Here is an 18,715-nt window from a genome sequence, read left to right on the forward strand (position 1 = left end):
CTCTGTCTTCCCTCAAACTAAGAGATTAAAATTATTTCATATCTTTCTTTCTACGTACTAATTCTTTTTTCCTGTATCATGTCCTTGTATGAAATCTTCCTTACTTAGACGTAAGCATATATGTGCCTGGTCCTACGTCGTAGTTGACTGATTAGTTGCCATTTTTGTGATATTAGAAACTAATTATTTGAGATTTTATACAATATGACTGACTTGAAACAGATATATACTCACTTAAAAAACTAGGGATTTAAAATATTAAATACGAATTATAACAGAATCACTATTGATATTTATAACATAAACTAACTTGCGTTTTAAAACAGGCTCCTCTGCTGTCTGTTTATAGGTTTGAATTTTATCACGTTCATCATCAGGAAAACCGTTGTGACTTCTTCCTAACTTAACACAATTAATTGAAGGTTCATCTATTTCCCGCCCAACGGACCACTTCATAGAAGCCCAACCACCAGCGACATCAAGATGTGTCTCCTGTTTTTTTGTTTGCGATCGTTTGTTAAGTTGATGCGATGAGCTTAAGGTCATCCTGTTTTTGCTTACTTGTAATGTGGAAGCAGTATATAAATAACTTTCTTCTTGATCAGAACTAAAATCATAGTCCTCCAAATTAGGAGGCGAACGATCAACGATGTTATCTAAGTGTGTTTGTGTACTTGAAATAGGTTGACGAGCGCGTTTTAATGATCGGTGATGATTATGATACCGATATCGACCATTCTCAATATCCACAGATTTCTCAGCACTCTCTGAATCAATATCTGACTGACTATTAGGCGAATGGCGACTGTAACGTTCCATCATACTAGATCGAGCACTGGAACTAAAATTTCCTTCCTTTTCATCAAAAATCAATATTCTTGACTCATCATCTAATTCATAATTATAGTATTGAGACTTCTCAAAGTCATCATATGGACGGCGAGGAGCCTTTATAACTCGTTTGGATCTTCGAGTGGGACAACTGTTTAATGAAGATAATTTCATTGATCTCGTTCCCTTACGCTGCTTAACACTACGAGATGAAATTCTAAACGGACGTGTCTTACGAGCTTCGAAATACGGTGAAACCATATGCTGGCGACGAGAGCTCCTTTTGCAAAAAGTATATTCGCAATCACAAAGATCCTGACTACCCGAGTCCTTTAATTCATGGTTTCCCCCATCAAAATCCTCTTCACTGTATATATCATTTCCTGATGAACTGAAGCCGTCATCAAATTCATCTGTTTCATAATTAGCATCTGTTTCTAGAACTATGGAATCCACAAAAGCTTTGAGAAGCGGATAGAGGTTCATTAATTCTGACAGTCTACCTGTATAGTAGTTGTCGTTAAATTTATTTACAAGCTGATTTTCTTCAGGTCTGCGCAGTTGGGCTTGGCAATGAGAATATTCATGGTCAATGTACGGGGGTGGTGTGACGTAAACTTCATCTGACGAATAAATTAATGATTCAGGGTTGGCTGATTTTTTGTCACATGAATCTATATCGCTTTCATTTTCCTCGGCAACTGGTGAAGCTGACTTAGAAATCCTAGTAGCCGTTGTCTTAACAAGTGGTCCACCAGCGGGCCCCGGTTCCTGATCACAGTCCAGCATGTTACCAATATCAAGATCATATTCTTTGAGCGCCGAACGAACGTAATTGCTATTAAGGACCTCATAACGCTTAGCCAGACAGGATTCACAACCAGATGTATTTTCCTTACACTCATTACACTTGCCTATGGAAGACACATGTAACATAATGATTATTAGGTCAAAGAAACACAAGCAATATATTTCACAAATGAAGTCCCTTTTTATACGAAGATCTATATAAAATCTAAGAGAGTACTTAGAACTTTAAAGACTTTATTATTCATTGATCAAACTTAGAATAAATATTAAACTAAGATTCTACTCAAGATCCACTGTAGTAATGTCAGCACTTCATCAAGTAAAGCACGGTTAAAGAATATGAAGGAACCTGATAAATCAACTAAATGTTAACTGCAATTAACCTTTATCTAACATTTAAAAGCCCTAATCTACGTTCTGCTTGAATAAAACACACGGTGTTCCCTTCTGGTTAATTTTACAGTTAAAAATCGCCTAGTTATTAAGTTGGACAAGTTGAGAAAATTATATTATAGGTGAGAAGTATTAGTAATCTCTTATTCGCAGCAACATGAATATACATCTTTAAAAAAATGTTGAGAGGTATAAAGTAATAAGTTCCCAAACTCCAGGGCAATTCACGATTATTCTTCCTAACCAAAAGTATAATTCATGAAACACGGCAGACTGTTGTGTTGCAACTATAGTGTGTAGCACTGAATTTATTATCGTTAAAAGTACCATGCAGTTATAAATGAATTGAATTGCGCACAGAAGCGTTTGCAACCCGCATTCACATATACAAACTTACTTATACGGGTTGGTAACAAGCGTGATTTTCTTTTTTGTTTAGTGACCAGTTTCGCATCATCCAAAATATGAGTACCGATAAAGCCTATAGGGAAGAAATACGCCTAATTTAAATACACTTCGTTATCGGTGAAGATAAGAAGCAAAAACTACTAACTACAATAGACAACTGTTTAAAATTATCGAGACGGTCGTTAGTGTAACTATCACAGAGAAAGAGTAAAGACCTTACCTATTCTTTGGCTACTTTTCAATTGCTTCAGAGTACTGATCTGTTTCACGAAGAGACTAATAAAATGCATCCCTATGTGCATATTCAGTGATCATATCACAATGTTTTTACGAGGTTTCCTTCTAACATAAAATGTTTTTTGTGTAGTTGTATCTCGATCATATGAAGTGAAGTAATTTGATAAGCTAACGTTCTCACTCACTGCTAAATTCTTATTAATTCTTGTGAATGGTGAAACCCAAAAACACCGATTGGATATAGTAGAGGGTGGATATTACCTGCACCAGCACGGTCTGTATTACTTTAAGTGTGAAACCCGGCCGTAGCTGCTAATTTGACGTGGTGGTCGGGCTTGCTTATCGTGATGACCCGACCGAGCTACATTGGCTGGAACATATATTCCTGCAGGTCCTACCATACCAAGGCAGGTCGATTGGAGAACGGTAAGACTAAAAGCAGCAACTCTAGGTCTGAAGGCAAAGTCGTACTGCTGACTGTAGAGGAGTGTGACAGCAGTAAGGTATTCCCCTCGGACAACCGGTATCTGCCACGATTCTGCCTTCTCATAAGGAAGGTAGGAAGGGGTTAAAAAAGGTCACCCCTAGAAACGACAAACCTCACCTTAACTGACGGATTTCCGTCTCCAGCGGTAAGGCCTTTTGAAGAATGGAGCTAACACGTTAAAAAGGGCCGTGTGCGACCAGCCTCGAACAGTTGTCCCTTGGGCTCTGTGGTCACGCTCCCAGGTCGTTAAGACCAACACTAATCCGATTTCCTTTTCAGGTTCCTAAAGAAATACCCTTCCACGGTGTGGGCAGCCGGGAAGTGACATCAGCCTCATAACCGTAACAGTACACGAGACCAAGTCGGTTATATTCAAATCCTTCTGACTGAGGAACTGACGACGTTGTTCGCAAAGGTCTGGGGGCTGGAGAGTGTACCAATGTCATGGAATGAGTCGATAGTTGTCCCTATCTTTAAAAAAGGTTCACGTCGTTCCTGTAACAACTATCGGGGGATAAGTCTACTTCCGACTGCGTCCAAGCTATTGGCTTCCGTCATACTTCGTAGGTTTTTCAAAACCCGAGAAAGACTGACTCGCGAGGAGCAGGCTGGGTTTCGTTCTGGTTGAGGATGTATTGATCATATCTCCACCCTCCGCCAAATGTTAGAACACCGCCATACTTATCAAAGGCCAACAATCGTAGTGTTCCATGACATCAGGGCTGCCTTCGATTCGTTGGACAGGACTGCTCTCTGGGATTGTCTATTGAAGAAGGGTGTGCCTGAGAAGTTTATTAACATCATAAAAGCCCTATATACAAACACCTCAGGCAGAGTGAGGGCATACAACTACCTTTCTCCATTGTTCCATTCGAGCAGTGGGGTTAGGCAGGGTTGCCCAATCTCACCATTCCTCTTCAACTTTGCCACCGACGACATTCTGGAAACAGCTCTGATGGATGTAAGTAATGGCGGTGTGGATCTGTTGCCTGGAGAAAGACTTCTCGACCTCGAGTATGCGGATGATATTGTTTTACTGTGCGACAATGCCGAAGGCATGCAATCAGCACTTAATCAGTTGGCAATCAGTGTCCGTAGGTATGGTATGTGCTTTGCACCTTCGAAGTGCAAAGTACTTCTACAAGATTGGCAGGATTCTAATCCTGTACTCACCGTGGATGGTGAGCAGACAGAAGTAGTCGAGAAGTTCGTGTATCTGGGTAGCTGCATAAGTGCTGGTGAGGGTGTGAGTGATGAGATCAATGCACGTATAGTGAAAGCCAGAGCGGCTTATGCCAATCTGGGCCACCTTTGGCGCCTTCGTGATGTTAGTCTGGCTGTAAAAGGTCGGATCTACAACGCATCGGTGAGAGCAGTTCTACTCTATACTCGTGAAACCTGGCCTCTCCGAGTTGAGGATGTTAGACGACTCTCTGTGTCCGGTCATCGCTGTCTCCGAAGGATTGCTGACATCCAGTGGCAACACCATGTCGGTAATGCAGAGGTTCGGCATCGTGTGTTAGGGCAGAGAGACGATAATGCAATTGGTGTCACTATCTTGAAACACCGACTTCGGTGGCTCGGACATGCTCTACGAATGCCGTCCCAGAGAATTCCACATCGTGCATTATTTGCCGACTCTGGGACTGGTTGGAAAAAGCGGAGAGGTGGTCAATATATGACATGATGTCGTGTCATGAAATAAAGCTGTAAAGGACTGGATTGTGTTGGCCCTTCACGACTCCCTGGCTGGGGTCCGAGAGATGGTCCTACACAGTGGCTAGAGACGTTATCAGATATGGCTGAGAATAGAAGCCGGTGGCGATCCTGCTGTAACCTTTTTTACTTTCTTCATAAGAAAAGTCGTTTTATCTTCCTTAACTGAAAGATTTGTTCTGATTGTACCTTTCCGTTCCCCCATTATTATTATTATTATTATTATTATTATTATTATTATTATTATTATTATTATTATTATTACACTAACTTACACCAATCTCTTCGTTATCGTTCTCTCTTTTTTACGCTCCTTACCGTTTTTCTTTTTCCTTCTATTTAAATTCTCATTGTTTTGTGTGGAGCATATATATTTGGCGCACTCTTATACCAATATTTATGTGTTCAAATAAATAATAACTCTCTTATCTCCACAACTAACCGTTCTTACATTCCTTTATCACCTCGCGCCACTAATGCAAACGATTCGAGTACCCGGAACGTTATTCTCGATCTCCTGGAACCACGCTCTAAATTACATGTACAAGCTTTTAACGTTCGAACACTGTGCCGAATAGGACAACAGGTTTCCTTAGCTGGGACTTTAGAATCACGCACTGTTGACGTATAGTGCACCTCCGAAACGTGTATACTGGACCCAAGGAGCGTCATTCATTTGACCCCACCATATCAAAATAGAGAACCATCTCGATTCACGCTTCGTGTATCTGAAAGCCCTGGTGCTGCTTCCCGTGGCCTCGTTGGTATAGGTATAGCATTGAGTCCTAGGGCAGAATTAGCTCTCTTAGACTGGATACCAGTAGACAGTCGTTTGTGCGCTGTCCAACTAAACGGAACAGTAAGGACTCGGAAAGATAGGGACACTCGTCGTTGCCTCTTCGTCCTCTGTGCCTATTCTCCCACTGCAGCTCAGATGAGGAAAAAAGATGAGCTTTACAGAAAGCTTTCTGACCTCCTCATAAAAGTTAGGCGCTCTGATGTAGTACTAGTGATTTCAATGCTCAAGTAGGTAAACTAAACGAAAAGGACAGACACCTGGGTATATCTTATGGTGTCGTGGCTCAACGAACAGATAATAGTGACCGTCTGTTGCAGCTATGTTCAGATAACTGCCTGTTTCTTGCAGATACTAACTTTAAGCACAAGGAACAACATCTTTTGACATGTAGACCCCCAAATTCGTCCCAAAGTTGGACCCAACTAGATCACATCGCTATCAGCCACGGATGGAGGGGCTCGATAGAAGACTGTCGCCCGTTCGGGAGCACATGCTTAGATTCAGATCATGCTCTGGTGCGAGCGCGAAATCGTCTGCTTCTTAATGGACGTAGGAAAGACAACGTAAAGATACCTCTCAGGTTTCTACTCAATGATAGCCAAGCTAAGAATATATTTCAGGAACAACTAGAAAAACAGTTAGGCAGCCATGTAAGTGATGCCCACCCCGAGGCAGCATGGAATGATATCCGAGAGGATTTGGAAACAACAGAGATATCTGCTAGTAAGGTAAACCATAAGGTTAGGGAGAAACACTGGATCTCAGCAGCATCTACCACACTGATAGATGCTGGAAAACTCATTCCACCTGGCTCTGAACATGACGAAGAGCGGAGTCAGTTTAAACGCAAACTGATAAGAGGCCTACGCAATGATCGCGAACAGTGGTGGGTAGCGAAAGCAAGAGAGATGTAAAAGGCAGCGGCAATAGGCTACGGCAGACAACTCTTCAGACTTGTCAAGGGAACCGTTATTAGGAATCCAACTGTTAGCGAAACTATCTCGCAAAAAGACGGATATATTATTCACTCTCAATCCAGGAGATTTGATCGATGGGCAGAACACTTTAGGGATCAGTTCAACTGGCCTTCAGTCAAACTTCGGTTTCCCACGATCACCAGTCGACCTAAATGGCAAGTTGATGTAAGTCCCCCAACTCTACGAACTTGAAAAAGTTATAGGGAGAGTAACAGGCCCTAACCGGTTTATCCCTGAGATTTTTAAGGATGGCGATCCAGTATTAGCAGTGAGATTGACTGAGGTCTTGGGTAGAATCTGGGAAGTGGACGTAATCCCATTTAGTAAAAATTCCCATTTTGCCATTTGGTAATCCCATTTGACTGGTCGATAAGGAAGGACAAAAGTTCTCTTATGGCAATCACAGAGGAATCAGTTTGACTAATATTGTGTCTAAAATATTAGCTTCAATAATAATTCGACGCCCAAATAAATCTCGTGAAGAGCAGACTAGAGAAAACCAGGCTGGTTTCCGACCTGGACTAATGATAAGGATTGAAGTAACTGAGCGGGTCGACCACCTATCTTGGTAGTCTCATCAGCCTTTGTGGTCTGGTGTGACGAATTCTGAGCACGGATACAGAAGGCTTGACTAGCTTTTGCCAACTTGCGTCATTTATGGCGTAGGCGAGATATCCATCTATCAACCAAATGAGGACGTGTTTACTGCTCAGCAGTTCGTTCCGTCCTACTTTATGGCAGTGAAATATGGCCGGTAAGAGTAGAGGATATTTGTAGGCTGCTAGTATTTGATCATAGGTGTCTTCGAAAGATTGCTCGTATCCTTGGACCACCAAGTAGGTAATTCAGTTGTTAGGATACGGATACTAGGTAAGGATGGCAAATCAATTGATGAAGTGGTGAAACTTAGTCAGTTGAGATGGCTGGAACATGTGTTACATGTACCCAACCACCGACTGTCCTGACATGCGGTATTTTATGGTGTATTTATTTATTTGAACACAAATATTGGTACAGGAGAGCGCCAATATGCGCCACACAACAATGAGAATTCGAAGAGAAAGAAAGCTAGGGGCGGCCGGACCAAAACATGGCACAAATCCATGAAGTCATTGACTAGTGGACTGAACCATGTTAGTAGGTGTAGACTACTTGGTTGGGATCCTCAAGACGATAGCAACCGATGGTTAGAGACCCTGAATGACATGGCTCAAAATCGTTTGCAATGGCGCAGGTGTATCATCCACTCTTTGTGTTCTCCCAAATTCTAATCTTCTTAATTTTTATGTCTTTTTTTCCTCTTTCCAAATTTATTTCACCATATTATACTACTACTATGGGATTTGAATCGACAACTGTATCTCTGTGCTAATGTGGTATGGCAACTCGAACTGATTTATGTACTTACGAAGTTTTATGTTGTTGACGACTGACTGACTGAAGAGTGTGAAATAAACAGGGTCCAAATAATAGACACTGAACAACTCAATCAGGATCAGAGTAAACAACATGGATAAACCGAAATGAATGAGCCGTGCTAAGAATTAGTCCATTATTTGAAGTTATCATGGTGATAGCTTGAGGAAGTGATGAGGGAGATAAAAATGATCAGACATGGTTCAAGTTGGTAGTTTTTGTTGTTGTTGTTACAGTTGTATTGCACGATACGTCAAATTTAAAAACATTACACGAAGACATGAAACTACTTGGGTAAAGTGTAGCCAAGAATATCCAAATATGAGACAATTTTCCAGCATTACCCTATATTTAAACTCTTTCACAATCATATAGTGACATGAAAAAAAACTGGATATTAAATAAAATATCAAATAATATAAGACTGAAAGAGACTTACTTTCCAAAGCTTCGGACTTCGTTTTACTATACAAAAAAAGATTGTGGATAAGAATGTTCATTAAAATGACAAAACAAGAAAAACACAGTAATTGTAAAATTACAAGCCCCATTTGTAGGACAAAACCAGCTGAAAAACAATACTTTTCTGAAACCGAGCTAAATATGGTCGACTTTCCTTGACAGCGATTTAAAAACTAGTAAGGTTCATTCTCAATAGACTTATCAATGACATCCAATTAACTTGATATTTTATGAGATGTTCAGTCGGACAAATTACCATAGTATGTTATAAACCAATGATTTGAATAACAACAAAATAACCATTTTGCTAATTTCACAGAGAAATCATCAGAAATATTAGTTACTCTGATTCCGATTTACGAATGTAATTCCAGTCCTTAAAAATAAAGGTTCATAATGTAACTATTTGTTTATCTATACTTGTGATTGTAAGTACGAGGTCTATCAAGATGTTCAACTCCGGTCCAACATTGTTTTAGGCAGACAATCGCCAAGTACTGGACAAACTTCTCACTCCATTACTAAGAACTTTATAAATTCAGCGTGCCAAGTGTACAACACGTTTACAGCTTACTTTCTGATGTGAAAATGTCCTCATATACTGCATAACATTTATATATCCTTGGTGTACACGAACTGAGATGACGTTTAACAATCCCCACATGTTTGTCACTCGTTTAGTGAATGATTTGAACCCTGCCCAAAACACGTCGTGGTATGAAAATCAATACACCAAGAACTTTGGCATTCCTACCAACCTCTGAAAATCGTGATTATAAACGTGTTAGATTGTATTTAGGAAACACTGACTGAAGTTAGGAAATGAAGGTTTCTTGTAAGGTTGAGATCTAACCAACCAGGCTTCGATGTCCACAAGTTAACAGTGATTTTAAGTAAAGGCATAACGGAAACAAGCAGTTACATCTCCCTAAATATTAAGCTGGTAAATACAACTAACCTGATACATCTACAAACACCAAACAGAACAAGTGACATGCCAGGAAAGACGGTTAAAACTGACAGTTATGCAGTTGACATGGATTTTTATAATAAATCAATCAATAACCAACCTTACAGTTGGTCAAGATCATGTTTTAAGATCTTTGATAAGGCGATCTCGTCCCTTGGACTAGCGCTAGCTGAAGCTAAACCCTCACTAACAAAAACTCAAGTAAATGGTGGATAAACCGGAACTTTTAAGGGAAATTACCTCATTGAACTCTCATCTGGGGGTTTTGTTATAGTTGATTGTGACTTGGCAACTGTTTCTTCTCCTTCGTTTAATAAGCGTAAAGTATCCAAATACTTCTCCTCTTCTTCGGCTGGCCATTCAACCTCAGCCGTCGCACCATCAGTGCTGGCAGTGTCTCCAGATGGTGAAGTCCAATATCTGTGATCGGATAAAGGAACATCAGAAGACAAGGTTGCAGCACTCTCCTTACTGGCAGTCATATCATATTCAAATTTTGATGGATCAACAAATGAAGCATCATAAGTTGCCAAGACTTGACCATCGCTAGTATACAATAAACGGATGTGTGGGGTTGACTCAAGTTTATCTTTTCCCAATCCCTCGGCTCGTAAAAGGTGACTAGGAGCGCTATGTGCAAGACCAAAACGTCTAACTGGATATGCAGATGCGGAAGTAACGTTGTTAGAACCATCAGATAAGTGACATCCCATAGCAGTCACATTGGCGAAGTTCCACGGATTTCTTTTAATAGCGTCTAGCAAAGATGCGCGTTCACGAGGTTCAACTGTCCAGAAAGCACCTCGACCGGGGCCCTATTTGAAGATAGAAAGAGACGGAAGAAGAGATGAGAAGTAAGCAACAGAAGTGGTTAATTGTCTACACAACAAGCATTTACATAAATTTTGACAATTAATACGATACAACACGAGTAACACGGGTGCGTCAGGAAATATTAGTGATATAAAAGGTGCATTTGTTGTGCGTATGACAACCTCTATCACCTCATCATCATCAAAATCCTCATGCTCCTGTTTCTGAGAGCACAGCATATCGAGGCTACGACAGTTCAAAATATTAGGTTCATTCTGTGTAAGGGAAGAAAACAAGCTTATGGGTAAATCTCGTACAGTCCCAAAACTAAACACGATAAAAGGACTTAAACTTACACGGCTATCACGAGGTAGGCGTTTGAAAGACTTATTGATCGAAAGATTATGTCTAAGAGAATTTTTCCATCCAACACCAGCATGTTTATAGAATGGGAAATTTGATTCACACCAGTTGTAAATTTGATTGACAGTCATGCATTTTTGTGGAGTAGACTCAATTGCCATAAATATAAGGTGCGTATAGCTGTAATTCGGCTTTGTAAGACCATGGGTGCCAAGAGGAACAGTAGGGTTGGTTGAGAAACGCGATTGTTCGTTATGAGAGAGCTGATCTCCAGAAACAGAAGCAGGTCGTCGGACACATCTGTCTAGAATTGAAAACTGTGATACAGGCATTAGTGAAGGTGAACGGTTGACAACAGGCTCCAACGAATCCATGTGCACGATAGGATTGCTCTCGAAATTATCGTCATCCTCCGTTTGTCCGGCGATTGCCGAACTAACGGAATCACTCCCGTCCTCTTCTCCATCTAACGGAGCTATCTGCAAAATATCTCTTTTCTGAAGCCATGCCAAAGAAACCAAATCATTTGGGGTTGAAACTAAATCACTGGAGTGATTTACAGACCATGTGTCCAGTAAAACGCCACTCTTATCAGAATCTGGATTGCTTATGACGGTCATATCAACATCTAATGGAGATAATTTATCGATATCAGAATAAGAGTATGGAGCATGTGAATGCCTTTTATCCATACAATAATAAAGAGCTGAAATAGAAAGTGACCGAAATATTTGCAAATGAATCTACTGACAAGGTCTGTGCACGCTTCAGCAAAAAATAGCATCAAGACACATCATCAAATATTTTATTAACATACCAAAGTGAAAATAACTACCAACCAAGATTTACACCATTATTAGACTTGAAAGACACGAAAGCGTCATTAACAACGACTGCGCCAAACGACTTCCGGTGAAGGAGTATAGAAAAAGCAATTGAAACTTTGATCGAGTGTAACTCATACACTTGAGAAAATCGGTACAAGATGCAAATTTCCCATTTAGTAGCTCAAAGTAAATCGCAGTCCAAAAGATAGCTATTATGTGACCTAATTTGCAGTTTATTCAAAATATTGCTGGATAAATATATAAATGGTAAACACTTATTTGAGTTCCTGGAATATATTATGGTAACTGGTTACGTTCGGCAAACAATTTTATAGTCATCTGACATTGATACTGACCTTTTCAGCTTGTATTAACACCAATGACAAGTCGTCCGGTAAACAATCACTGTCATGTTAAGAATGTAGCGGTAAATGAATCCAGAAAAAAAAGCTCTGTAAGTTCTCGACATTGAACGCTGACCAGATTAGTTTTAGTGGACTCATCTAGCTGAAGGTGCTCGGCCAGGCATTCGCACCAGATCACGTGTGGGAACGCCGTGTTCAGCATCTACTGCAATCGCTAGCCAGATTAGATCAGACAATTCTGATATATTAACAATCGTCAAATACAATTTCTGATCTCCTCGATTCTGTCTTTTGATTGCTCTTGGTGGGTACGAGTTATATTAGAAAGTGTAACTGGTAAAAGCGTTGCCAAACACTGAATACCTGTGCCATCTCCAAGAAGAACCCTTCTTGAGACCGTTCGTCACCTTTGCAATGATAGCTGTACTTCTCTCTTTACATTTTCCATTTTTCCTAACATTTAATGACTGAAACGGTTTACCAAGTTCGATGAAGTTAATTCTTGACTCCGCGGTAACAAAAACATCTATGCATCTCATTTGTTGAGGCGTAAAAAACCAAGTTGGGAACCACACTGTTTGGGATGAGTTGTGGATTAACTAGAGCAAATCAGGATCCCATCTATGTCCCCATCCGTGTGCTTAATATATGAATTCTAATTTTTGTGCGAAGATCAAATAGACCCTTCAAAATTAGGATCGTTGATAACTTAATAAAAAAGCTTTCACATAAATCATCATAATATGTCTTCACAATCGTTTGTTTGAAACGGAACATAAATATCAGAACATCGAAAATTACTTCAAAATATAGTGACATTCGAACAATGATTGAAAACTTGCCTATCCTGGCATACAGATTTGCCCTATTTTTAGCAATCTCACACTCAAGTAATTAGTGTTAAATTGTCTTTAGTGACCAAATATTTTCCTGCTTATTTTAATCACAACCTGACCCCGGCGAATAGTATGAATCTCGGGTCTAAGAATCTCCGTAACAAAGTTCGAGGTGAAATGTTACTTCTATGATGTTTTAGCAAAAAACACCAGTACCATGATTTGAGCAGAATCATCCTATTATGAAAATTTTACTTCCTATCAGTCATATTCGCTCTTTTTGTAACACAAATGCCACCCTGGCAACATAAACATTGACGTTTACTCAAAAATTTGTTCAAGATGATCAATCTTCTTGATATTTCATCCAATTAGTTTCGTTTGTGAATTTAAATGAAGCCAGAAGAAACATGGGTACAGAATGATATGAATTCATTATATTTCGTGGTTTCTCATCAGTTGCTTATGATCGAATATGTTTAAATTTTACATAGAGGTAAAATATAATATGAAACAACTGACATAAGTGAATGCAAAGAACTGGAATGACGAAGGTTACCAATAATAACTATATATATATCTGTGCAGTAACAGGTCGGAGGTCATTTAGTGTCAGAATAAAAAAAGACATGAGTGAAGTTCAGAGATAGATAAATTTTATGATAATTGCGTAGTAATTAAACAAGATTTGAAGAATTTACATAATTTGAGAGAATTGAGTTGATGGAGATTTGTGGATGAAGGGGGATTTTAATGTACACAAAATAAGAACTCGCTAATGCAAGAACAACATAACAAAATAAAAGTGATGACCAAAAATGAATAACCAAGGTAGTAAAAGGTTTATTACTGTCTCTCTTTGGATACATCAATCAAGTTTGAGCTTTCTTCACTGTAATTGCTTCAGAAAGCCAAAGGGAGGCAGTGTGTCTTTGTCTGCTAATAATTTTGAAAGCTTGGGGATTGTCAGTGGTATACCTGGTGTCAAGTAAATGCTGAGTTGTTGCACTGTTAAGAGCCGTTGCCCCTAGCAGTCTCAATTTCGTTGGGACATGCTCGGAAATGCGAACGTGTACTGTTTTCTCGGTTCTGCCAATGTATGTGTTTTGGCACGTACATGCAAATTAATAAATATAGTTGAAGCTACTGAGGAAAGAGGGCCTGTCAAGTTTAGTTTGTTCGGGCAAGCGGTTTGTTTCCCATAATTTTGTCAGCTTCGCTAATGGGTAAGTCGCCTTCAACGAGGAATTTATCCTGACTAATCATTCTAGTGATTTCATATTTTTTAAAGCCCAAGTACTCTATCGTATTTAAGTCAAATGTTGATTTTAGCATACTTCTGGATGAACTTCTCCGGATATGCATTTTTTCGTAGGTAATTTTTAATAGGAGCAATTTTACCTTTCAGGCATTTTTTGGGCAAACTCTACGTGCGCGGTCAAACAGAGTTCGTACAATACGCTTTTTGCAACTCATTGGACAGAAACAGTTGTAGTTGAGATAAACTCCACTCCTGGTATTTTTGCAGTGAATGTGTCTTTGTAATGTGCTGTCTGAGGTTCTTCTGATTCCAATATCTAGGAAATGTAATGTACCTTCTACTTCGCGCTCCATAGTAAAATCTATATCCTTGTGTGCTTTATTAAACAGATTGAGTAGGTTTATAGAATGCTTGTGATTGTTGCGGAGGAGAAAATTGTCATCAGTATATCCACAGTGGAGTATAGTTCCACCGATTGCGTGCTTGAGCTGTTCCGGGCGTCCCATAAATATGTTGACCAGAATTGAATCCAAAGAGCTACCCATGGCTACTCCATCAATTTGGCGGTACAACACATGGTTAAATTGAAAATGTATGTTTTTGGTACACAAAAACAGGGTGCCAGTTTCTTACAAATTGGTTCCAGGCACCTTGTCAGCCAGTTCATGGGAGGGTGATTTGGTCATGGATAATATTGAAGTCATCGAGCTTGTGGGTTTGTGTGATTCAGGTAGGCCGTATAAATGTGGTCCTTTCGTTTTCAGTTCATTGTACGTATGAATATCTATTATATTTTTCTTTAGGAGTTCTCTCAGCTTTTTAAGATGACGCTCCTCAGTTATATCTGTTAGGTCTTTTTGAGCATTATCGATGATAAATCTCGTGGAATCATTTAAAATGGACATTACTTTGCTAATGTATTCATCACTGTTTAGGTTGACTAAATCGGAACCCTGATCCGGAATATGAAATTTAAGTCCAAGAGAGAGTGACTCCGTTTCAATCCCTGATATCCAGATTACTTGTGGCACAGCATCAATAAGCAGCTCTGGTCTACCCCTTCTCTTTAAGCCAGAACTCAAACTAGTCATCGTGAGTGTTCCTCGCAAGTGTCAGTCATGACAAAGTCTAACACAAAGGACAAGTTTGTCATATTCAAACCAAGGGTCCGACTGAAGAATAGCCGTATAGGTGGGTTAGATACGCGCCCTTGCCTAGTTGAAATAAAAACAAAGTGATTGGGTAAAATAAAGGTCCTGAAATTCGTCATAAATTTAAATGTACATTACTACTTAAACAAATATGACCACCCATCTATCCAACCAGTAATTTTTCAGTTCATCAAATCTAAATCACAATAAATAAGGAAATCTATAAAGGATGCGAGAAAATTACCAACAGATTCGTTCAAAAGATAATATTTGGTTGCTTTATAACACAGAGTGTTTCCAAGTAAAACAACATAAATCCAGTTCAGAAAGAAACATGGAAACTTAGAGAAGGCGTGTAAAAATAAAAACTATAATAAAATACAAATATTGCCAACTCAAATGGAATCAACAAAGCTAACAAAATGTACAACTAAAGGAATCAATAGGAAGAAACTGCAAGTGTATACATAGAGGGATTTTCACACACAAAACATCTTAAATGGATCTTACAAAGGGTGTCTTGGAATTTCGATAGTGCAAACGTTAATACAGTTTCAGGCACCAGAGACCAATCACATCACATGTTTAAAATCCAGTTACAAAACAGATTGGGACTCTAATATCTACATTTCGGCGTTGTGTTAAATGAGATTGTATTAGTGCATGCCTACATAAAACCCAACACGAAGGATAATGTAATGGGCTTAAAAATCTGCCGGTGTCACCCTTAGTACATCTGCATTACGGTGGCTCACTGGCGCAAGGTGATCGGTAAATACTCTTATTAGTAGCTCTATCTTTAGTAGTGTTATACATGCCTAAATATTTAGGCGATTATCTATCTTTTCTCGAAACACGATCATTGAATCATCGACCTTGAGACGTAGCGTATGAGCCTCTTGATCTATTCAACCGAGATGACAGTGGTATCACACAAGGCTTCCTCACTTATCTGTCACTGGCTGAAATTGTGAAGTCCAGAACTCGTGGTAACTGTGGGTTACTCGTTAGTCGAGACATGCCCATTGGGCTAATTAATCAAAAACCTATCAGCTAAATGAATGAGGTGTACTGAATAAAAAAATCACGCATATAAAGAACAGATGTACAATACCTGTACGGTTTTGAACCATATCTATTCAGTCCACAGAAATTAAAAAAATAGGTTAGTTTACTTCAAAGGAGGTTAATTAAATACAATACAATGCATTAAAAACTGAAGAATAACACACGAATATACTAGTTGATTCACTTAGGAAATAAGTGATCAACGTTTTGAATGACAGTAGACGTTTTGACAAAGACGAAACTTGATTTCTATGCTGTTGGATCGGTCGGTTCAATGTATCAAGCAGTAATAATCAACAATACAGCCACGAAAGTCAAATGCTCAAGAACAAATATAGTGAAACAATAAATGACAAAAATAAATGCATCGAGGAGTTAATCACAATTCACAAATCGCAAAAAACGTAGCTGAAATAACTTAAAACACAAAAAAGGAACGAAACATGCTAAAGCGTGGACGACGGTAGGACTCGTAGGATCACTGAAGTATCACAGAGAGTAGGACAAATCACCAAGCAGCGGTTACCACCTGTTCCTCCAACTTATACTAACTAATGCGTTTCTTTACCAACGTCACACTTGTCGTCGAAACAAACGCAGCACTCGAATACCACGAAGATACAATCCAATTAAGGTATGAACCGAGAGGTGTGACTGTAACTCAATTCAGAAGGCTGAACGATTCCGCCAACTCAAGTAAACCTCAATAATCGACATAAATTGCTCAATTTGGTGAATGACGAGGTTAAAACTGAGAGGAAAAACCAGCAAGTAGCCATCTAGTGAAACTCAAGTGAAGGCATCCTCTCGCATCTTCGTACGGGGAAATAAATAAACTAAAATGACATTGTTCTGGTTCCTTAACATTTATTGTACTTAGTCTGTTAGGTGACTGCATGCCTTCTGCTTCATATAAATAAGCTAGAACTCATTAGGTCTTGTTGTTATTTTTATTCTCTGTACACTGACCATATAGAGCTTTATAAATTGGGTTTGAGCTGGACGTTATTTAGACTATTTCTTACTCTTGATCTTTTCGGATAGTTTGCATTCCGCAAGTTCATCGATCAAAGCAATACAAAGAAGGACTTTTAGTGTGTTTCATCAGTTGTAGTTGTAGTAATAGCATTTTGCGACTCTTGAGAAGAATTTGTATGACCTGAGACTAATTCGTTTTTGATTTATATTGAAATAACATGATATTCATATGTCAGCAAGTTATTCTAAGTTATATAGCGCTATACAAAATCATTTCAGTCCCTTGAAAAGCCCTGTTCTTCACACGTTGTAATCGCCAAGCATCATCTATGTCGCATAATGGTGTAGATAAACCATTGTTCATTAGCGTCACGGACCGTTTTCCATTTGAGACAGGAATTAAAGGAATTGCTTCACATAATGTTGGTCATATGTCGCTACTTTCCAATGAATTTATTAAATCCAGAATATCGTTATTCATAATCGGCGAAACACAAAAGACGACACTTTATTTTTCGCTAAGTGTGATGGCCAGCTATGTAGTCTGTGTTTTGAAAAAACAAGACTGAGTTGAAATAGTCAATACCGATGTTGAAACTAACATAGTATTGTATTGTCTTAGTTGTGAAAGCATGGCACAACGAGATGGCTGAAGTTGTCTGTATTCCCAGTTTAAGTGACGACTTCAGTAGAAAAATGCATAATGTCAATCACACACAAATATGGACCACATGTCAGTACTGGGCAATTCAAAACGCTGTTTCGGTATTCAAAAAACTCATCCTGGGTAAAAACATTTTGAGTATACAGAAACACAAAAAGGCAAACACAATCAAACGTAGAACATCTAACGTGATATGGACGTTATAACCATTTCATGGAGAGCGTTCGAAAGTGCATTACTTGGCATTTGTAAACATTGATTAAGTGGAGGTTTCAGATGGCAGTTTGAAATGTGATACTGTTGGTGAATCGTTACCGCATCTGGTCCCATGGCGTTGTTTTATGTGACATTTCAGCAAACCGTGTATATCGATGTGCTATGTCCCGATAAGAATAAACAATGGTGACTTTTGGGATCCATTTATGGACAAACAATATGCGTATATTTTTGTCGTATAATTGTTAAGTAGCTAAAGTATACATATTTATGTCCCTCTTATTATGAGCTTTGTTTTGACCTATGAACTATTATTTTACGATCTACCATCCTTGAATTATGCATTGTTTATTAATTACTACCTCCCTCATTCACAGCCACATTTGGCTAATTCTTGTACAAATGTTGTTTCATATTTTATGGTACATTGCGGTCTGTCTGGATAGTATATAAACCCTGTATGCTTGAAATAAATGATTCATATTGCAGAGGCTGAGACTGGTGCCCTGAACTTAGCTGGCTGGGCTTAGCGGAAAGCAGGAACAATAAGGACTCGAGACTGCTCGTACGGGTTTTATGCGTCACTGGTCCGATCGATAATTCACTGCTCTCTAATTGGCGGTATCGTTATACAATAAACAGGGCACAAAGGTCACAAGTTATAACA

The 18,715-nt window shown here is 39.1% G+C and overlaps 1 protein-coding gene across 2 annotated transcripts in view; it reads right to left on the bottom strand.

Moving 5' to 3' along the window:
• The window catches only part of FOXN3_1 (Forkhead box protein N3), a gene marked incomplete at its 3' end in the record, with an annotated part of 46,821 nt that extends 34,612 nt beyond the window's left edge, over positions 1 to 12,209 (bottom strand). Inside the window, exons 1-6 of one of the 2 annotated variants that reach the window (XM_051214658.1) lie at positions 11,500 to 12,209; positions 10,676 to 11,388; positions 9,747 to 10,321; positions 8,514 to 8,539; positions 2,432 to 2,515; positions 311 to 1,745 (exon numbers count right to left, since the gene is read on the bottom strand). In XM_051214658.1, the coding sequence (XP_051067839.1) occupies positions 311 to 1,745; positions 2,432 to 2,515; positions 8,514 to 8,539; positions 9,747 to 10,321; positions 10,676 to 11,374 (2,819 nt within the window). In that variant the 5' untranslated portion in view covers positions 11,375 to 11,388; positions 11,500 to 12,209. Of the gene's footprint in view, positions 1 to 310; positions 10,322 to 10,510; positions 10,595 to 10,675 lie in introns of both variants that reach the window. The other variant, XM_051214657.1, reaches the window with a different exon arrangement.
• Positions 12,210 to 18,715: the final 6,506 nt, after the last annotated feature.

This window comes from Schistosoma haematobium, chromosome 2 (assembly GCF_000699445.3).
Source record: "Schistosoma haematobium chromosome 2, whole genome shotgun sequence".
NCBI classification, from domain to species: Eukaryota; Metazoa; Platyhelminthes; class Trematoda; order Strigeidida; family Schistosomatidae; genus Schistosoma; species Schistosoma haematobium.